Source organism: Meriones unguiculatus, chromosome 10, assembly GCF_030254825.1.
Source record: "Meriones unguiculatus strain TT.TT164.6M chromosome 10, Bangor_MerUng_6.1, whole genome shotgun sequence".
Classification (NCBI taxonomy): Eukaryota; Metazoa; Chordata; class Mammalia; order Rodentia; family Muridae; genus Meriones; species Meriones unguiculatus.
Genome location: NC_083358.1, coordinates 61,033,090 through 61,056,353, shown reverse-complemented (window position 1 = coordinate 61,056,353; position 23,264 = coordinate 61,033,090). Strand labels below are relative to the sequence as shown.

Below are 23,264 nucleotides of genomic sequence, written 5' to 3'. Positions count from 1 at the left end.
TATGTAACAGGGTCCACCCGGAGCACCTGGTCCAAGAGTAAGTTTTCCTGGTTGGTTTCATTCTGTTCTATCTCAGGATATCAACTTGTGGGGTGGGGGGGGTTGTATGTGGGGTGTGTGTGTGTGTGTGTGTGTGTGTGTGTAGGTCAGAGGAGTATGTCAGCTCTCATTGTTCTATCTTCCATCTTACTCCTTTGAGACAGGTTCTGTCACTGAACCTGAAACTAATAAGCCCCAACAGCACATCTGCCCCTACTCCCGACAGCTGACGTTTGCACGCTTACTCAACCATACCAGTACTTTTACGTGAGTGCTGGGCTGACTTGCACTTGAGCAACAAATGCTTTTATCCACTGAGCTATCTCTCAACCCCCATCATGTGAACTTTGAACTGTTAAAGTCGTCCCATCCTTCTGGTATACCTTCATTCTTTATGCTAAGCCAACCCAGCTACAGTGACTTGAAATACAATCCCTGAATTTCTTATATAGAAAAGAGGGATTGTATTTCCTACTTTTTTTTTTATTAAATTTGAACATTAAACAGTAGAAAAACATCCAGCACAGAGGATAGTACATAATACTCTATTTTTTTTTCTTGTTTCTGGGACCTAGCTTTTCTTTTTAAATCTTTTTTTTTTTTTAACCACAGTTCTCTTCTTAGGTTTTACATGAATCTTTGTCAGTTGCTAGTGTCTGAAAAAGCCATCAGACATCTCGTGTGTTTGCTTTTGATCTAATTACCACAGCCTAAAATATGCTAGGCTAATTTTAAAATAACATTTCTGTTTCTTTGGCTATTATCTCTGATATTGCAATATTTTAAGTTCAGCTTCTCTTCCTGTCTGCTGTATAGTCTAAAGTTTCTTTGACCCCTGCTTTCTATTCAGGGTCTCCATATACCAACCAGCCTCAGCCCATCTCATTCTATTGGTCTCCTGGTCACATACAATGCCAAGTGATCACATTTACTTCCCAGTTGACATTCACTGTTTGCTCCAAGCAATGGTCAGCCTTATGCCTTCCAAGTCGTAATTATTTCCACATGCTGTTCTTGTGTGTCATTTAGATCATGATAGTTCTGGGTGGCTGTCCGCCGTGTTCCATGCTCAGCAGATTCCGAACTCTCCATTTCCCTCAGTTTTGCTTTGCAGCTGGGACTAATTTTCCAGCAAGTGTCGCAGATCTTTGATACACACTATTCTCTTCTTCCTTGCCCTCCATGTCCTTGCAATGCACAGACTTGTTTCTTTGGCCCTTATCCATTTGCCTCCAACTTGATAGTAGCTTTGAGAAATTGTAGCTGTCTTCCTGAAACAAAATAAGTTTTGAAGAGTCACAGAAGTAATGGCAAACTAGAAAGCTGTAGAGAAAATTTTTGTATTTAAGCACCTAATTAGGGGCCGTATTCCCTGGTCTCAGCTGAAATGTCTATGAGTTGCTACACAGTTAAAATAGTAGACACATGAAAGGCTTCCTCTTTGAGAAAAAAAATATGGATATGAATATTCAATTTAAGGAATTATTGAGGCTTAACTAGAAAATACCTATATTTGATGAATAATAGATCCTCCGTAAATGTCACATGTTCGATTCCTTCTTTGTTCTCTTCCTCTTCTCTGCCTTTCTTATTCTTATCAGATTTGAAAGCTCCTTTCTTCACACTGTTTGCAGAGGCCAATTTAGGAACACTGAAGTCTAGCATTTGTGCAGCAGAAATCTAAATGACAACAGTCATGGCCTCCCTCAAATCTTCCTATCTCCTCATCGCACCTTGAGAGATAATTGTTAGTTCTCCCTTCTTCACCCATGCTTATTTTTTATGTTTATTCCCTATTTAAGACCTTAATAAGCATGTGTTGAGTACATGTGGCATGTATGCACACACGCGTGTGTATTCACACACTTTATACATCAGGCCTCTCAAAATATTTTGGCATGCATCCTCTAAGAAAGAGTTTTCACTTGGAGGGAGATAAGATGACTGGATTAGAAGTAGAAGCCACACAGAGACACATGAAGTAGTGTTATTGTGTTAAAACCCAGGAAGCAGAGGATCATAGAGTCAAGGCCAGCTGGGCAACATTGTGTGACCTGTCTCAGAGAAATAAAAGATTGGAAGTCCTCTCAGTACTTAATTCATCAATTAGTTCAGAGTGCAAAGTAGATTCATTATTCAGTAGAAAATGAGACCAATTTGGTGAGCCTCTTACAACATTCTTTTGTAATAAAATAAAATCAAATAAATACATAGATAGAGAATTGAATACACAGATCTGAAAAGGACAACTCAGTGAGTACAGTATTTGCTATGGGAGAAGGAGATCTGAATTCAAATCCCCAGCACCCATGTGAAAAAGCTGGACATCGATATTTGCACATGTAATCAGCATTGAAAGGCAATGGCTCATCTGTATCTATCATAATATGTTCTAACATGATAAAACTGGCAAATCTCATATTCTATGAATCTTATCTCAGTAAAATTCAATCATTACAAAAACTCAGTGTGTCATTACTAGTAAGAATGAAATGTTTTTGCAAAGCCATTTTGTCAGTTATGTTTTTGTGTGAACCTAGTCATGGTGTAACAATTTCTTGCTGTGGGCTAGATGAAAGAAGTGTGACAAGCTCTAGCCCATCCTCCGTTTCCCCGCCCTCTAACGAAGGCCAATGGAAGGAAGCTGACTCACAGTCCTGTGGTACAGCTAATGCTGCCGGGAAAGCAGTATTTGTTGATAAGGATGGGAGTGTGAGGATCTGGCAATGACTAGACCTCAGGGTCTATACTATGATACTTGGAAAGCAATGGAGAAATTTACCCCGGGCTGCTAGAGATGGCCCTCCACGCGCTAACGGGACGAGCGGGATGGGAATGGGTGTATGTGTGTGCGTGGGTTCACGTACTCGTGGGCCTGTGTGTGCTGAGTAACTGTGAGGAGTTCAGCTGATCTCTCCTAGTTCGTGGGTCAACTCTGAGCACTGGAGAGGCGGGTGGAGAGGTGGCAGTGAGGCCCCAGCTTCAAAGGACAGAAGTGCTTCCTCTACAGAGGGAGTCCAGGCCTGAAACTGATTCCTAGTCTCTCAATGCTGTCACCATTCACCCACCTTGAGACTTCAGGACTCTCTAAAAAGGAACAATCCCAAACCCCTGAGCTGCCCAGGTTAGATGCGTGTCTCCCACATGAACGAAGGAGAGAGGAGAGGGTTATATATTCTGGCCACGTATAAAGAAAACCACCTAATCCCCAGGATTGGAGACCAGGAGGTGTTTGCCAGCTGTTAACAGTCCTCTCACTCCTTATTCTGTTTCCTATTTTATATGCTCGTTTGTGAAAAAGATTTAGGTGATTTTTCGCATGATAATATGTTCTCTCTTTTACTAGACTACATGAGGAAGCTGTTTTATTTTATTTTATTCTGGACCCTTTCCCTGCACTTAATGACAGCTTTATACTCAGATGTGGGCAGTTTTATGCCTGTGTTTAAAACATTAAGTGATTTTCATGTTATAATATGTTCTCTTAAGCTAGAGTACATAAAGCTTTTTTTTTTTCTTTTTCCTTTTGCTTTTAATCCCTTCACTGAACTTAGAGCTTTTTCTGTCACTTTGTTTTGAAACAGTGTCCCAGGCTCACCTTGAGCTCATAATTTCAAGTACTGGGATTACAGTGTCTGCTGCCACACCCAGCTCTAAATGAAAATTCTGTGCTCAGACGTGGACACCACTGAACCGTGACTGAATGACTCTCCCCCCCACCCCGCCAATCCTCTTAATTCAATCTGTCTGGGTCTACAAATGAGAAAAAAATAACCAAGTCAGCATAGAGAATTTTGTGTATATGCCAAAGGGTAGACTGGACTTTCAGAATGTCTAGGAATTACAGAAATATGAAGAATGCAAAAAAAAATTCATGAGAGTTAATCCTGCAAAATGTCTTTGTTTTCTAAATTCTATTCTAAAAGATAACTGCCCTTTTCGTTGCGCTGTCTTTTGCATGGTTGAAACAATGGTGCTTTGGCATTAATAGTACCATCTTCTGCTGAGCTCACTGAATTCTTCACACACATGTCAAAGAAGGTAAACCAGTCATTTCATGTAGGGATAGGCTGGCATTCTTTCCAATCTTTTGTAAATACAATTAGTACAAGCGTCCTGTCAATGTGCCTATCATTTTTCATATGTGCAACATCCTTAGGACCAATTCCCAGTCGTGAGGTATAACTAGCTTCCTTCCCACTGTGACAAAGCACTAAGATAACTCACAGGAGTAAAGGTTTATATGGCTCAGAGTTTCACAGGTTCTGTGAGTAGCTACTTGGCTACGTTGCTTTGGGATTACATCACACAATATCAGTGGTAACTGAGTGAGAGGAAGAAACTGACATCCCAAACCTGCTCTTTAGACCAGGCTGGCTTTGAACTCATAGATCTGCCTGTCTCTACCTCCCGAGTGCTGGGATCAAAGGCATGTGCTATCACCGCCAGGTCCAAACCTGCTCTAAAGTCACACTCCTACGAACCTCCCATTTCCTGAAGGGTCTTCTGCTCCCATCAGTGCCATAGACTGGTGACCAAGTCTTTCACATGGGGACATCTGGGAAATATGACAGATCCAAATCCTGCTGGATATTCAGCATACATGCATGGTATTTTCATTTTTGTACAATATACATAACATGGAATTTGCCGTCTTAAGTACATATAAATGTACTTTCGGCATTGGTAATAATAGTTGAGTTTTGCAACCAGTTCACCACCCATTTCCCAAACATTTCTCATCTTACCAAACTGAAATTCTGTATCTACAGAACAAGTCTGTTTTCCTTCTCTCAAGCCCCTGGCAATCATCAGTCTACCGTCTCAGTGAACTTGACCACGCTAGGCATTTTACACAAGTTAGTCATGCAACGATTGCTCTTCTGTGACTGAGTTCCTCCCCTTAGCATAACTTGATTTTTCACCATGTCGTAAGCATATATCAGAATTTCATTATGTAGGCCTAAATAACATTCCATTAAACTTTATATAACACATTTGGTTTACCCAGATGAGTGTTTACATTGCACCCATCTTTGGGCCATTTTAAATAACAATGCTATGAACACAGGTATATAAATATCTGAGCCCAAGTTTTCAAAACATTTGGGTACACATTAGTGAAATTGGTGAATCACATAATAATCCTAAATTTAAACTTCTGAGAAATTACTATAGTGAATTACATAGCATCTGCCCACTTCCCTTTAAACACTTCCTTTCTGGGTTGGGTTTGACTTGGTTTTTATTTTTTGGATTATAAAACAATTACAGCATTTTTCCTTTCTTTTTCTGCCCTCCAAACTCTCCCATATACCCCTCCCCACTCTCCTTCAAATCCATGGTCTCTTTTTTTATACACATGCACACACGCATGTGCATGCGCGCATGCGCGCGCATGTGTGCTCCTATAATGATTCTGTTCATATAATGCTCCTTCTATGTATCGTTTCAGAGCTGACCATTTGGTCCTAGACAACCTATTTCTGTATTCCTCTTTCCCAGGGAAGGCCACCTCTGCCTTTCTCAGCTTTCCTTGGGTTGCTTGTAGTCATTTGTGTAGTGTTGAGAGCCTATGGACTTTTCTCCATGATAATTGGTGGCATCCTTGTTTAGCTCATGTTTGGGAAGCTATGATGGTGAGACTTTATGGGTGTAGCTTCCAATGTGACTAGAAAACCCAATCTCATAGCGAACTCCCTGATCATCTGGCTCCTAAGAACTTTCTGTCCCCTCATCTACAATGTCCCCAGACCCTAGACCTGGTCAATAAGAAGGAGACGGTGCCTGGTACTGGAAACCCAGGTAGCTATTCAGCACTAGTGAAGACATGAATATAGGAGGAGAATCTACAACTACTCACTTACTAAACCAGCATAATCCGTAACAGCATTCTACAAACATTTGTCCTTATACTCACAGAGAAGTGTAGTCTTCACCCTTCATCAAAGAAACCATTCTTTGTAACAGAGACCACTACAGAAAACCATAACAAATCAAAATTTCGGTTGTGGACCGAGACCAGATCTTGCTAGGTAGCCCAGGATGACCTATAACCACAGTGTAGCCTAGGCTGGGCTCAGCTTCCCTGGGTTGCCTGTAGTCCTGAGAGCCCACAGGCTTTCCTCCAGTCAGTTTAGCATGTTCATTGCTGTCACCCTGGTCAATTTCTAAATTTCTGTTCATTCATCTTCATTTTTTTTCTTTTCTACTCAGACTAAATAATCTCAATAAACCTGTCTTTAGAGTGACTGCTGCACTCTTCTTACTACTAAAATCTACTGCTGAGTCTGTCCAGTAAGTTATCATTTCACCTATGCTCTTCAACTCCATGTCATTATATGGTCTTTTTCAATGTAATTTCTGTCTTTATTTTGGAACTTTCTGATTGATAAGATCTATTTATCATTCTTTAACTCTTCAACCATGGCTGAGTCAACATCTTTGTCTTACACAATCCGGGCTTTCTCACGAACAGTTCTTTCTTTCTATAAATTTGATTTTAGGGAGAGAACTTGTCAGTCTGCCCTTGCAGAGGTCAGAGGACAACCTGTGGAGTCAGTCCCCCCACCACCATGTGGACCCTGGGGATTGAATCCAGGCCATCATGCTTAGGGGCTGGCACTTTTACTCTCTGGGCCATCTTGCTGGCCCCTCAGAGAGTTTCTATTGACTGCCTGTTTCCCTGCATAGTGACCAGGCTGTCCTGTTTCTTGCATATCTTGTAATACTCATCTTTTGCATTTCACAGGGAAGACTGATCAAAGACTCCCTCTAATACCCAAAATACAACAAATGCTGAAGTAACTTATATAAATTAGTATATCATTTACATATAACCTACAACCTTTAAATTATCTGCAAATGTTCCTGTAACCTTTAAGTTATCTCCAAGTCACTTAAAAAATACAATGTAATAAACTATTTGTTGCACTGTATGTTTAGGTAGTAATGACGAAAAAGTCTGCATGTGTCCAGTACAGGTGAAACTTTTTATACTTTGATCATGTTGAACCTGAAGATACAGAATCCTCACATACACAGGACCAACTCAACTGTGTTCTTGTTGAAAACAAGACATTTTACATACTACAATGCCACACCCCTGCAAATCCTGTTCCTGTCCTCAGCCCACATTTACTCTTGTTGCTTTTTGTCATTGTTGGTTGACATTTCTGGATTATGTAACCTCTGCAAACTTTGCTATGCTTAGTGCTCAGATAATTTTTGTTTGAGATTTTCTAACACCATGGATAATGAGGCTACTGTTTTTTGCTAATAGGGTTGTGTGTGTGATTGAGGTACCATTTAATGTTCAGCCAGGCAGTTGACAATTACACCTGAGCCTTCATCTGCTGTCACAGGGCCTCAAGATCAGCTAAAGCTGAGGGCTTAGCATTTCTCAGGGCTCTCTGAACACATATGGGGTGCTAATGTCACATGACTTTTTAGACTCTGGAATATGCTCAGAGCTTTTGAAAGTCTCCATGGACAACATATTGTCTAGCTTTTCTGTGGAAACTTTTTGGTTACCCTAGTGGTTGCTTCATTCACTACTGTTTTAAACAAAGTTAAGAAATTAACTACATATGCTTTTGGAAAATGCTCCTGTTGCACTGGACAACAGCTGGATAGGGTAAAATAATGATGCTCTTAGGTATCTTCCTGGGAATCACCAGAAAGGTCAAATGATGACAACGTCCAGGAAGTCAAATTCTGAAATGACTCCGGTCCTTCACGGTCCCTCCTGTGTCCGTCACATTCTGAAGTCTGTTGACTTTGTCAGAATTCAAAATCATAATAAATTTAACTTAAAAGGCCTTTGGCTTTTATCTATACTTCTACAAGTGAACAGTGCCTAGTTATATAAAATAGAATGGTTGTTCTGATGATCCAAGTCAAAATAGTAAGAGGAAACAGCAAATCCACTGACTACAAAGACCAATGTGAGCTTTTTACCTTTCATCATTAGCCCAAACATCACAGATGTGCAAAAGGCAGTGCCACCTTTATGGGGTTTTTGTTTGTTTTATAAAACAATACATATGAATATTTTAGTGATTTATTATATAATTGATGTATTATTATTTTAAGCAATTAATAAGTCATTTACATTTTTATGTTTGTATTTTTACTTTGGAAAATACCAAAAGTTCTAACTCATATAAGCAAAGTCTTCTAAGGTACTCAGTTATACTTTTGGTTGGTTGATTTTCTATTTTCTGGGGCTGAGGATGGAGCCCATGGCCTATTGTATGCATGGAGAGTGCTTTACCTATGAATTACAACCTCAGTCTCATTCAAACATAGTAAAAGCCCAAGAACTTTGATTAAAGTATCTGAGAGCCTCTGTGCTAGGTGTGCTAGTTAATACTTTTAGTCACATACCAGGAGCCAGCATGGCGCATGCACCTGTGACCCAGCATGGTGCAATGCACTTGTGATCCAGCATGGCGGCATGCTCCTAGCAATGGAGATCCTGAGGCAGGATAGTGAGTTCAAAGACATCCTGAGTAACATAGCAAGACTTTGTCTCAAACTTCAGGATTGGTTAATCTATAAGAAGAGTTCTTAGCCTAATCTCTCCTGCTTCTTAAAGAGGTCATCACTTGTGGATTTTATCTAGGATTGTTACTTCTGCTTGGGAAGCTCTCGTTCTGTTTCCTGGTTATTCTATTTCTTTTTTCCACTCAGATACCACTAATGCAAGAAAATGTTCCCTTACCAATGTCTTGCATGCGTCAGTTTTGGCTCCCAAATCTCTTTCACAGTCCCATGCACTTTTCTTCCCTAGCTCATATAACATTTATAATTGTATGGTTTTACTTGCTCACTTGATCTATGCATTTTTCCCCCTCTGATGCTAACCTCCAGTGGAACAATTTTTTTTCTTGTTTATCATTTTCTCCTCAATACTTATCATAGTGTGTTTGGAAATACATGTATGCAGAATGAGTGAATTGTTTTCTAATATGAAAACCACATGTGAGGTCAAGGAGGAAAAATGGGTTTTATTGATTGTTCCATCATCTTAAATGGCTTTTCCAATGACTAACTGTGACTTGAGAATGAACTGTTGATAAACAGCATCTATCCTATGGGCCTGCAAAAAAGATACCTGAGCATTGTAACCATTCTGAGCTCAGTCAGGTGGCTTACCTCACCTACACAGATGTGCTTTTCTGCGGCCCTCCCCCAGCTCATGCTTCTTCATGTCCAAGATATTTTTTTAATTACAAAAAGACTATTACAAATAGTTATACTGAGTTTTTCTCCTAAAATATTCTCTTTTATTAAATACAGGAGCAGATTGATTTTGTGCTGTGTTATTTCTTTTGGGACTAATGGTACATTTTCCAGCTTCAGAAATTGTTTTTAAGACCGCAAAAGTATCATATTCGACTACGGCGGTGACTGCCTCAAGACAGCAGTATTTTATTCTACTTTCCTTCCAAGAATAGAACTGTTAAAATTACTACAGTTATTTATTCTTCAGTGTGTGATTTATTGCGTGAGGGGATTGCGTTTCGTTCTTCTTCCACTTGAGTAATGGTGTATGCACACGATCGTGCATTGGGAACAAACAGCTCACACTGATAAGCTTTAGACCCGGTCCCGTTTAAATAAGACCTGTGGAACCTGGGTGAAGGCGGCGTGCTGACTTTCATGTTAGGTAACCAGGCCTTAGTTCCAACATCTGTCATCATCAGAGTTACAGAGTCCCTTCAGATCAATCTGGTATGTTTGCACAGCAAGGCTTTCAGACCACACTGAACACAGAGCCTCTCAGAACACTCTCTTGATCTTACAGCTATCTCAAATGGTTTTGTTTTACCCAGAGACAAATGGATATCAATGCTGCTATTCAAGCCCTGATTGAATCAAATTCTGCCTTGCAGATGGAGGTAATATATCTGGATTTGTTTATATTGGCACTTCCAATATTCAAATTAAACAGAGGGATTTTAATCTCAAAGGTTGTATTTAAAACAGAAACTGTTCTTATACATAACAAAACAGAAATATGTGCCATAAGAATATATTTATGGGATGTTCCATAAGAAAAAAAATGCTTAAAACAAAAAATTGGGACTTTTAAAGGACCTAAAATTTGTCAAGGGATTTGGAACTGTTTGGGAAGACAGTAAAGTAAAATTAACCATATTGCTTACACAGAGTTTTGTCATAATCGCTCGTTTCATTTAATCTCGGAAAGAAAAAAAAAGTGTGTTCTCCCTCTATTCTGAACCTACTCAGTCATCTATGTAGATACATAAACTAGTGCATCTGTATGTACAAATACAACATACAGAAAGGAGAACTCGGAAAGCTAAATATTAGGGGAGAAGGAAGATTCCATGCAGGTAGTGGACATGACTTATGAGAAAGGGTATGAAGCTAATTGCTTCCCTAATTCTTACTCTGTCATGGGCTTTTCATTTTGCTTGTTGGATAAGTACATAAAAATGTGTTTGATAGCAAAAGTGTAAATCCACTGTGAACCTCCACAGATTCAGAATGTATGCTCAGATGTACAGGAGACCATTAAGTAGTCTTTTGTTCTGGTTAAGTTCAGTGTGATTTTTTTTTGAACTTGCAACCTTTTTGTAGTAAGGTTTAAAATAAAGTTTGGACTCTGTTTGCTATGGAGTTTTAGTGATGTGGAGCATGGTACAGCAGGCATAATAATTCCTTAAGCCTCTTGTCAGCTTACAAACTTAACTTTGACCTCCTATTGTGACTTGGGGTAAGAAGCTGCCGTCCTTGCTGAGATGTAGAGTTATATACTCCCCCCCCACGTTCCCAACCCCCGGAGAGTGATTAGAATCACATTCTCATTCTGCCTTGTCCGGGTTGTCATTAGGGTTTTCTCGCTTATATGATTCTTATGATAACTTGGCAGAGTTACCAGAATACTGAAGTGACTTTAATCAACCACAGCGCAGAGATATTCAAAACCCTGAGCTACCTTAGCAGTTTACTGAGCAGCATCAAGAATCCTCTTGGCACACGGGATAACCCAGCACGGATCTGCAAGGATTTGCTCGGCTGTGACCACAAGGTTTCAGATGGTAAGTCCTTCTCCTCAGATTCCCATGTCTAACTTCATCATTTCAAAGCATTTGTGATCTGCCATGCATTCACTTCAAATCTCAGTCATTTTGATAAAACATCAGCAAAAGCCATCATAATTTCATCAAAACTGAAATAGTCTTTGAGGACAATATACTTGTGAGAATACTCACCCATGTCTTTTGTTTATGCTTTGTATTTGAAGGTAGCACATTACATTTAAAACTAAAATAGAGGAGGGTAATCTCTTCCACAGAACCCCTAAAATGTGCCTTTATATAATTTAAATATGCCCCAACTGGAATCAGAAAATCTCAAAATAGAGTGGTTTATGATTCTTAAAAGTTTCTCATCCTATTCAAGTACTTTGAGCAGAAGCATAAAAGTGATTTTATAAAAGATCATTAAGGAAATATTTTAAACCCAGAGAATCAATCACGACTTAACTAAGAAAAACACTAACTGTCAAAAAAAGTTATTTTATTTTGTTTTAATTTTTATTTGGCCTACAATCACCTGTATAATAAATAGTATATCGTTTTGTTTTGCTAAAAATTTAATTCACAGTACATTAAGGTAGGCCCGGTCAGCCCAGTTTTGCTTTCCACAGATCGGTTAGAAAAATGAATCTTATTTAGAATTGGATCTTATAAGACAAATACAATGAAGTGATGGGCAAGAGAGTTAAGAATTTCCCTAGAGGATATCGTTCAACGCAGTAAAGAACTCTGAACCTCAGGACAAAAAGGAAGTGACATGGGGCTTCCAGAACTGATAACATCCAGAGATAGTCACAAGGCGTTAGTGTAGACACAGAGGCGGGCCAGGAGCTGCTGTTCTGGAGAGGCTAGAACCAGCCCACAGCAAGGTAATTCCCCTCTGGAGCTGCCACATTCCAGCCTCCCCACAGGACTTCAGCTCTATCAGCCGGTCAGTCTCCGCAGGCACAGCTTCTTTCCAGTTTTCATTACATATGGACTATGTAAGTCCATATAGTTTAGGATGAGACTGCAATAACTTTGTGCTTTGTCATAAATTAATAGGAAAATACTGGATTGATCCAAACCTTGGATGTTCTTCGGATGCCTTTGAGGTTTTCTGCAACTTTAGTGCTGGTGGCCAGACATGTTTATCTCCGGTTTCTGTGACAAAGGTGTGTGCTGAATTTGAGAACATGTTCTTGTGTATTGCAGAGTATTTGTAAACAAGAACATTTTTAATTGCCTTCGTATAACTGCTGATTGTTAAAAGTGATATTAAAATGTGCCCTTCACCCTTCATTCTCCATCACATATGAGAAATGTTTTCATTATTAAAAACAGTTTTAAAAGTTTATTTTTGTTATATGTAGAAATGTTTGCCTGCACGTATGTGTGTGAAATATGTACATGTCTGGTCCCCTGAAGAGATCGGAAAAATACATCCCATCCCCTGGAACTGGAGTTATGGAAGGTTGTGGGCCACCACCTGGGTGCTGGGAATAGAACCCAAGTCCTCTACAAGAGCACCAATTACCCTTAACCACTGAGCAATATCTCCAGTTCTCATTGTTTAAAAGCATACAAACACGCACACACAACCTTTAAGTGCCAAAAATCTTGAGAGTTTGTGTGTTTTATGATTGGCTCAGCATGGTGTATTCCATGGATCTTGATGTTTCAATTTAGTTAAGCCTGTGCAGCACTGTTGTTTTTAAATACACACAGACCTTAGGAAATCTCCAGTCAGCTGGCCTGTTCTGATCAGCAGTCTACGCCTATAAAATACACCTACGGCTTTGTTGAAAATTGTGCCATCATTAAAGAATTCTTCTACAATAGCCTGCTGGAGCTGGGCAATTAGCATAAAGCAACCTCCCATAAACATTTGCTGGGTGCTATTAGAAGTTTCAGGACTAATTCTATAAATGTATTATTTAGAATGAGTGCAGATTAGTTTCACACAATAGTGACACCTACAAGTATTTTTAAAAAAAACCCAAAGCTCAGTTCTATTTATAATATCTTGAAATCAAATTTTTTTCATTTTTCTGATTGAACCAACTTGGTGCATTTTCTCATTGGCAAAGTATGGATCCATATGCCTATCGTGTGTTCCAGGCTTCTTCAGAAGACTGACAGGCAGTCTGCAGCTGGTTTCTATGGAGATGCTCTCCTTCACTGATCAGAGTGTCAGTAGACATGTACCACTGTTCTCTGGAGGAGAGGAAGTATCACTGCTCCATCCCTAGGGGAATCCATGCTCCTCTAAATGAAGAGCAACACAGTAGCTCTCAGTATAAAACATATGTCCACATTCTTGTCCTCAATGCCCTGGAAGTTGTCTGAGGATTTTTTTTAATAACTTATTTAACTTTATTTTATGTGCATTAGTGTGACAGTGTCAGATCCCTTGGAATGGGCATTACAGACGGTTGTAAGCTGCCATGTGGGTGCTGGGAATTGAACCCGGATTCTCTGGAAGAGCAGACAGTACCCTTAGCCACTGAGCCATCTTTCCAGCCCTGTCTAGGGATTTTTATAGTTTTTGTTTGTTTGTTTGTTTGTTTTTTGTTTTTTGTTTGTTTGTTTTTGTAGAAAGCAGCTAGAAGAAGGGAACTATTAAACAAACAAGGTAGGAGCAGTGAAGAACAATGTTCTAGTTCCTCCCATGACTGAATCAAGTCCTCCATTTATAGATAATAGAAAGATCAGAGATCAGGAGTGTGTGTGGAAGAGCACCCCGGAGATTGAAACTGTGGGCCGCCAGGATTAAGCGTTTGCCAGTACACCACCTACTGGCACTGAAATTTCGAACTTCTCAGGCTGCCCTTCCATGAGTTTCCTCATATCAGATGTTCCTAAGCCATCAGGGTTTAAAACGAGACTCTTGTTTCTATGGCACTAGCTGGAGTTTGGAGTCGGCAAAGTGCAGATGAACTTTCTTCATTTGCTGAGTTCAGAAGCCACCCACACCATCACCGTTCACTGCCTGAACACCCTGAGGTGGACAAGCATACAGGCGGGCGCTCCAGGCTTGTCTATCAGCTTCAAAGGATGGAATGGTCAGATTTTTGGAGAAAACACTCTACTTGAACCTCAAGTCCTCTCAAATGACTGCAAGGTAAGAGAATGACACTTTTAGAAATGTGACTTCAAATGGTGAGAGTAGGACTTTTCCTACAAGCTGAAACTACAGAATGATGCTAAATTTTAAGGTCCCTGGAAAACTGTTTTTGATAAACAATCATACATACACACACATATGATAGAGAGAAATAGTCAATTTATGTTATGTTAATAGGTTATTCATAGATTTTTGTCTCATTTTCTGAGACAGGGTCTTTCTATGTAGTCCTGGCTCTCCTTGAGCTTGTTAGGAAGCCCAGGATGGCCTTGAACACACAGAGATCCACCTGCCTCTGCCTCCCAAGTGCCACTATGCCCAGCTTACTCATGGATTTTTTTTAATGTGTCTTTTTAGGATTTATTTTATTTGTAAATATTTAAATGTGTTTGAAATGCTTTGCCTGCCCGAATGTGTGTGCACCAGATGTGTGCCTGGTGCCTTTTGAAGTCACAGAGAGCACTGAATGACCTGGAACTGGTGTTCCATATGGTTTGAGATATCACGTGGGGCTAAGAACCAAGCCAGCACGCAGTGCAAAAGAAGCAAGTATTCTTCACCACTGAGCAGCCTCTCTAGCCCCTTATTTTATTTTTAATTATGTGTATGTGTGTATATCTTTATGTGTGCTGTGTGTGATACCCATGGAAGCTAAAAGAGGGTGTTAGATGTCCTGGGGCTGGAGTGATAGGCAATTTCGGTCTGTCTGAGGTGGGTGCTGGGAACTTACTCAAGAACAGCATGTGCTCTGAGCTGCTGAACCATCGCTCCAACCCCTACTTACAGATTTTAAACAAATATTAATGCATAGACATTGTTCCTTGGATGAAATCATTACATCTGGATGGATGGATGGATGAATAGATTGGTAGTTTAACTGGTCAACTGACTGATACAGCGTGCACATATTTATTTCATGTTTCTGTGCTCTAGATCTTATTGATACATGGAAGGCAAGTCATAGAATTGTCACTTTATTTGATTTTGCTAATTTTTATACAAACAAATGTGAATACAATTGTGGACTGTTTGGCCCTCTTGATATTTGACTTTAGCTCACTTTTTTCCTATTGAAATGAAGTAACAAATACTATGACAAATTTAATTGCATATAATTAATTGCATATAATTAATTTTTCATTAATTATTTTAAATAGCTTTGTTTCCTGACCTAGTGTATAATTAAGCCCATGATTCAACATCTTGTGATTTCTTTGAGACCATTTTTTCATAACATTTCTTTTCATAGGTAAATGGTCAAAAGTGTATTGCTCTTATTCGTTTTATTTGAAGAGTGTAGAATCCCCAATAAATTCATGTAACTCTTAGTCCTTCCCAGAAACTTTCAGCAGCTCGTGAGCATCTCTGAGATCCAATCTAAGCATCAGCGAGCTCAACAACAGTCAGGCCCCAGCCTACCTTTCTAGGTTGGGCTTTCACTGGCTGCTACTACTTATATGACCAAACTGCTCTATTTATTACTATAACAACAATTCTTACTACTTATTGATTTTATATGGTAATTGGCTGTATAGTATATATGTTATTTTTTTAACTGTAACACATTTTTTGAAGAAAAATTAATCCAAGCCAGGCTTATTAGTGAACACTATAAACTTAGCAGTGAGGATGAGGCAGCAGGAGGATTAGGTGTTCGGCCAGCCTCGGCTACATAAGACTGCCTTCCAGACAAACAAATAAGATTAGTCCCATTTCATAGGTAAGAAAGTGAAGGCACAGGAAGTTTAAGGAACTCCCTGGAGGTTATCAGCTAGCTAATTGGTGGAGAAGCAAGCAAGCAACCCCAGTGTGGACCGCTCCAAATCCCACGCCTCACAGCCTGTCTGAGACGTTTAACCGGACGCTCCTTTGATCTCCAGCCCTATAAAACAGGTTGAAGTCCCATGTTGTATGTGAGGAAAGTATCGGTGCCTGAATTTCCATTGCAGTTTTCTCAGGCAGTGTTCCCAGCCCCATGCCAGGCCAGTTTCACAGCCATCTCCTCACCAGCTGTACTAGGTCCCAGGGTGTTTGCTGCCCTTGCCTTTTCATCGTTCCCCGTTTCTCTGAAGTGGCTTTCTTGACTTTCCTCACCATCTGGAGGTTCCTGGCACTCTTCATGACTCAGCGAAATTCTGAATCTCATAAGACATTTCCTGACTTCTCTAGCAATGGGGAATTTGGTAGGCATGTAACTCTACCTGATGTATCTTGCCCTTAGAGCACGCTCTGTGTGCTATACCTCGTCCTTAGTGTACACAGTCTGTCTATGCGATGTATTCTGCCCTTACTGAAGGATGTCTGTGTGTGTGTGTGTGTGTGTGTGTGTGCATGTCTGTGTGTGTGTGTGCTCTGTCTTGCCCTTACCATGCACGGTCTCTATCTGTACAATATATCTTTCCCTCACCATATGTGGTCTCTATACAGTGGATCCTGCCCTTACTGCACATGGCCTTGCATGCTTATTTAGGTCTCTTCTTCCCAGTCAGATTGCTAAGATGTTTACTTCAGCTGTCAGAACTAAGTCACCTTTGTATTTCCTATCCATTTCTAATAAGATTAGAAATGACAGCTCGTCCAATTGTGCCTAATGGGCAGCAGCATGTTCAGCCTCTGCGTGATGGTTAGTGAGTGAATGTAACAGAGTCCTCCAAGTTCTAGCTCTAGTTCTGATACCAACCTTATGACATCAGATGAATAACTTATTGGTGACCTTCAGTTGCTTTGGCTTTAACATGAAGATATTAGCTTAAATAATCACTGAAGATCCTTCAAAGTTCAGACCATGACAAGACTACAAGTGCGTAAATTGGCTTCTGAATAAAAAGCCCCACAAACTTAAGCAATTGTGCTTCTCTGCTTTCTCTTGTTGAATGGTTAACATAGAACATTTTATGACGGGTTTTGACTGTATCATTTATCATAAACAGCAGAGGCTGCAGAAATGAGAGAAGCAGAAGGCTTAGAGAGAACAAAGAAGAAACCCATACAAACAGAAAACCGCAGAATGGGGAGGGGAAGGGAACTGAAGATAATTCAATATGGTTATCACTTAACTGCTTCTAACTGAGGCAACCCTAGTTATCTGCTACCTAATAGACAAAGGTTGTGAAAATCGGTTCTCTTCTACCAAAAAAAAAAAAAGAACACCCTGAAGAAAAACAGGGGAAGGGGACTAACAAGATGGCCAGTGGGTAGAAGCTTCTCTGCACAGCTTGATGACTCTTGTTCAGTCCTTGGGACCCATGTGGTGGAAGGAGAGAACTAAATCTCACTGGTTTTCCTCTGACTTCACATGCGTACACACACACATGCATGCACACACACATACAACACACACATGAACACACACACACCAAATAAATAAATACACAAAAAAGGAACAGATGGAGTCCTGCAGGCTTTTAACTCCTGTCTGTTACAGCGCTCCATCAGAGGCACAAGGCTGGCATTAACCTCTGGCAGTGAAAGTCAGAAGACGACGCTATTACAAAGAAAGGAAGCCCGGTGTCTCAGCCTCTCTTCCCGGTGCTGTAATAAAACAGCACAAGCAATATTGTGGGTGGAGCTGCTCACAGAGCACCCATTGCATCAGTGAATGTATGCACCCTGGTGCTCAGCTGCCTGCCTCCATTCACGTGCAGTCCAGGACGCCTGCCTAGGAAATCCTCCAGCCAGTGTGGGCGGGTCTTCCCACCTCAGTTAATGTGGTAAAGGGAATGCTAACACGATCGTCTCCCAGATGATTCTTGAACCTGTTGACAACCCTACCACAATGGGCCTAGCGAACACGTCTGTCATCTCAGCCACTCAGGAGACTGAGGCAGACAGATCATATGTTCAAGCCATGCAGAGTGAGTTCAAACCCAGCCCGAGCAGTTTATGAGACCTCGTCTTTATGTATAAAAAGAGGCGCTGGGTTAGCATGGCAGGTAGCTTATCAGCCTGATCAGTATAGAAAGAGTCTCGAGGTGTGGCCCAATGATAGAATCCTTGCCTACCAAGCAGAAGGACATAGGTTTAATTCTCAGTATAGGGGGAGAGGAGGGAGAAGGAAGGAGAAGATAGAGGCAAGGTAGGAACAGAGAAAAAAGAAATAGCCTAGACTTGCAATTTTTGATTGATAGTAATTACTATTTATTTATCATTGTTTTAAATGTTTTCTATTCTTTTAAACCTCTTATTTTTGTTTCACGAGCTGGGTCTCTATATACCCAAACTGGTCTCAAATCCACTACATACCGCAGGCAGCCCTCAAGCTTGTGATTCCCTCGCCTGAGCTGCTGAGATTCCCAGCATGCACCACCGGAGTTGGCATCACTGTCTCTCTACATCTTGAAGGGAATCCACATTGTCCATGAAGGGCATGGTTTGTTGAGAATGACTGCTTGAAGAGGCAGTTACAGACGAAAGCTTTTTTTTTTTCTCTCCTTTTACAGATTCAGGATGGCAGCTGGCACACGGCAAAATTCCTTTTCCACACCCAGAATCCTAATCAGCTCCCCGTGACTGAAGTCCAAAGCCTTCCTCATCTCAGAACTGAGCGAAAGCACTACGTTGAAAGCAGTTCCGTGTGCTTTCTCTAAGGCCTCTGCTGGGGCGCGGAAGCTGGGCTGCTGCTCAGGTAATTGCCGAGGGAGAAGTGTAGACAGAAACGTGTGTCGTTATGAAATGTGGGAGGAAAAAGACGAGCTAAATCTTCAGAACTCTCAGGAAGAAAAGATTTCCTCCTAAGGAGAAAAGGCATTTTTTTAAAGGACTATGATTGATAATGTATTTAATTCTCTTACAGTTTTTTTGTTTTTTTTTTTTTTTTGGTCATTGATCTGCGTTTTCGTAAAGAATTCCCTAGGATGGAAAATTTCTAAACTTGGAATTCTTGAGGGTGTCCTGTGCTTTCGTCCCTTTAGACAGCTGGAGCTGTGGGGAACTGGGGAGCAGTACTGGATAGTGCTCCAGGCGGTGTGATGTGTCTGTCTAAACCTCGCCAGCCACAGTCTGCAGCGCCTTCTCTTCCCAAACACTAAGCTGTATTCGGTCCCCCCGTGGGCATATAAAAATCTTAGCCGGTGTACACTACCTCTTCCGTGTTGCCCTTTTGTGTTGCTTGGTGCTGTTTCTCAGAACAGGGTGCTGTGGCTGTCACAGACTCTCTTATTCCTTTCCTCAACTTCGTCATTAAGAGTGTATGTACTGGTTACATCAAGATGTCTTAGTTGTTAACGCTTATTTCCATTTGTTTGGTCTCCCGCTGAATAACAAGTAAAGCTATTTATGCCAAGTCCTTATTTTATTTTAGAATTCTCTTTGTGCACACGAAGTCAAGGCCAGCATGTCCTAACTGGTGCATACTCACAAGAGAATTGGGGTGTTTCTTTGGGGTTTTCTGTTTTGTTTCATTTTCTTTAAATTGCTGTAAAGAGTACTTAAGGCCACCTATATCCCGTGGTAGATTTGGGTTATTGTTTGTGATGTACTGTTTTAAAACTCCAAGATCATCTGGAATGATATTTTGTATATATATAAATATTGTGTAAAGTTTTGATTCAGCCAACCTTTTGAAAACTGCTGCTGTTTTAAATTATAAAACTTTATATTTATGCTTTGTAGAAAATATTTGCTCTTTAGTATTCATTGATTTTTTTTCACTGTTCTTAAATATAATGTTAGTGCTTAAAAGAATTTTATAGTCTTTCCAACAGCATTATGAATTGAGGGAGTCTTTTTCCACTAAAACAAGCTTGGCCCATTCAGACTTTTGCTGTCGTCAGAGAAAAATGATAGTTCAATATTAAAAGAAAAAGATTATGCCGCTTGCTGTATGGACGAGCCTGTTGTTCATCTATTACAAGCATACCGTTAACCTCAACCAACCACATTTACCTATCTATAATAAAGAGGTGCTTTAAATCATTTTTGAGTGACTCTTGTCTGCGTTTATTAACGTACTCATGTGTTACATGTAATAACCCCTCTGCCATCCAAACTATGTATGTTTTCATTATTAGAGAACATGTATGATTACTGAAGGAACATAGGTCCTGTTTCCCATTCTTACATATTGAAGACACGGTGCAGGAACAACCATGGCCTAAGAAATGGTGAGTGATTTCCAACAAGGATGTCAGCGCCATCCAGAGGACAAAGAGAAATGTTCTCAGCAAAGGGAGCTGGGGAAACTGAGTATCCATCTGCCAGAAAAGACTGTAGGCAATCTCCTTTCTTAGTAATATGAAACAGCTCACCTGGGATCAGAGCAAAAACAGGCTCTCAAAGGAAGCTCAGAAAACCTTCTCAACATTTGATGATAATTTCTGAGATTAATACCAAAAACACAGTTAGGATAAGATCCTAGATAGAGTGGACTATACTTTAAAAACTTGAATTTAAAAGACACTATCAAAAGAGGAAAGAAGCAACCCACAAAATGGTAGAAAATGCTGCCATTTATATCTAACAGAGGATTAATATATATAAAAACTGCCTAATACTGTAACTCAACAACATAAAAACAACCTAATCTTTCAAGATGGGAAAGTGGCTCAAAATGGCATTTTTCCAAAGAAGATGTGTCAATGGCCAGTAAGAGAAAAGATGCTAATAATTGTTCATAATTCAGGAAATGTTACTCAAAGCCACAATAAAATACCTCTTTTATGATTTTGACATTTGTCCCCAGTTCCTATCACAGGAGATTTAAAGCTCTGGGACTTACATGAATAAAGAGAGTCTTGTTATTTGCAATGAGACAATTAAAGTAACAGGGAACAAAAGATGAGTTTATGCTAATGAAATAATTTAGTTTGGGGATTTTTATATACACAGTTTTTGGACAGGACCTTCCTCTACAGCCTAGGCTAACCTAGAACTCCTCTCTTTCAGGGAGGTTTTGAACACATAGCTGTCCTCCTGCTTCAGCACCACCACCCCCAATTGCTGGGATTACAAGTGCATAACACCAAGCCCAAATGACAGAGAAGACCTCAGAATATGGTCGATTAACAAACAACAAAAATCAAATGATTAGAGCTGGAACTTCCAGCCCCGTCTACATCACTTGGGAAGAAAGGTCAGGTCCCAGCTATTAAGCCTCTATAAAAAGTTAAATAATAAGCTTTCTCATTGGTAGATAGACCCACCTTCTCAGAAGTAGCATATCCAGAGAGGGCACTGAAGCTCAGCACTGTGTCTCAGCCCTGACTATGCATCCTTTTTGTATCCTGTAACAATAAATAGAGATGGAAGCCAAGTCTTCCCTTAAGTTTTGTGAACCATTCTACCAAATCACCAAACTTGAGAAAGGAGTTGCAATGATTGTGTGATTGTATTTGGTTGATCAAAATTATATGTGACCTAGAATTTACCCTTGGCATCTGGAGTGAGGGCCTGAACCCACAGGAATGTGATACTAAATCCAGGTAGTGTTAAACTGAATCATCAGGCACCCAAATTGGTGTCTGAAGACTTTTTGTATGTACTCTAGAATTTACACCCCATAGTACAGTTGTTATTGAAAAAGCAAAATGAGCAAATAGAAATGAAGATAGCAAGCATTCATTAGAATGTGGAGAAATTGAAAGCATTGTGCATAACTAGTGGAAAGCTGTGGCCACTGTGAAAAATTGTTTTGTGGTTCATCAAAAAGTTAAGTAGAACTGTCACATCATCTAATTTTTCTTCTGTGTGTATATCCAAAGCAAGGACCAAGCAGATGTTTATATGTTAGTGCTCAGTGGGGCATTATTCACAAAAGCTCAAAGCTACATATAACTTAATTGTTAACTAAGAGATGGGTAGATAAGAAAAATATGATATTTTCATGTAATACGATATTCTGCAACTTTAAAATGCATGAAATGCTAATATATGGGGGAATCTTGAGACCACTAAGTGAAGTTAAGCCAGCTACAAAAGGACAGATAAGACAGGATTCCCTTTATATGAGGGAACAAGAGCAGACCAACTCGTCATACACACAGCTATCGTAAGACAGACTAGCAGAGCTGGGAACCAGGCGGGAAATGTCTTAAATAACTAAAGAGAAACACATAAAGAAATTCTCTTTAGGATGATAGGAAAATCCGGAAGATGGAGTGCTGCTTGGACAACTTAAATGTGCCAATATCACTGGATTGTGCACTTTAAAATGATTTCAGGAGTATGTTGTTATGTGTTTTTCATATGTGACTTTAAAAGAGACCATAGCAAAGATGTCTGACTTGATGTCCAAGGAAAATAAAAATGTTTTTAGAGGTTGATGCTAATGAGAAAACCATATCCTACAACTGAGTTTGTGTCTGCAAGCTATACTTGTTCTGAATATTAACTACTTATTTCTGAACAACAAATCATAAGTTACATTTTTAGGTAACATTCAAGAAATACATAAAGACACACAGAGAGTGACCAGGAAAGACAGAGGGGAAGGGCAGAGGGGGGAGAGGGTGAGAGAGTACATGTGGAAATAATGTGCTTTATGGCTCATTTCATTTATTCAGTTTTGTCTTCTGTTTGGTTTTCAAGCAGGATCTCACTGTAGCCCAGGCTGACCTCAAACTCATTATTTAGCCAAGGCTGACCTTGAACTATCCTCCTGCATTTACCTTCCGAATGCCAAGCGTACAGTTGGGCACCACCAAATGTGCCATTATGCTTTAAATGTGTTGCAGAAGCGTTCAATTCAAGACAAATCACCTTAAGTGCAGCCAATATATGTGAAAAGATGGTTAATAATGCTATGAAGGTCAGCTATGTGATTTTAGGATACTGTGTGTTCATCATCTCTATTTCTTCACTATTAAACGAAGATAATTAAAAGTACTTCTCTCATTTGGTTGCCGAATGGATTCAATAACTTGGCATAGGAAACTGCTTGGAACAGAGCTTGATATGTATGCTTGTATGATTCCCATTGCGGCTGTTGCCTTTGTCATCATTAAAGACTCAGTCAGTCTGTGGTTATCACTGAGGAGAGTTGTACTGAATCCTTAATGAAACTGTGCGAGGAAGAAAGAGATGATTCCCACTTGTCAGGACTTTCACACCAC

The 23,264-nt window shown here is 40.0% G+C and overlaps 1 protein-coding gene across 2 annotated transcripts in view; it reads left to right on the top strand.

The window, feature by feature from the left end:
• Col24a1 (collagen type XXIV alpha 1 chain) overlaps positions 1-20,130 on the top strand; it is a 249,978-nt gene extending 229,848 nt beyond the window's left edge. For both annotated transcript variants that reach the window (XM_060392579.1, XM_060392578.1), the window contains 6 exons: positions 11-37; positions 9,879-9,944; positions 10,943-11,111; positions 12,156-12,265; positions 13,999-14,214; positions 18,657-20,130. In XM_060392579.1, the coding sequence (XP_060248562.1) occupies positions 11-37; positions 9,879-9,944; positions 10,943-11,111; positions 12,156-12,265; positions 13,999-14,214; positions 18,657-18,803 (735 nt within the window). In that variant the 3' untranslated portion in view covers positions 18,804-20,130. The remainder of the gene's footprint in view (positions 1-10; positions 38-9,878; positions 9,945-10,942; positions 11,112-12,155; positions 12,266-13,998; positions 14,215-18,656) is intronic.
• The last annotated feature ends 3,134 nt before the right edge of the window (positions 20,131-23,264 follow it).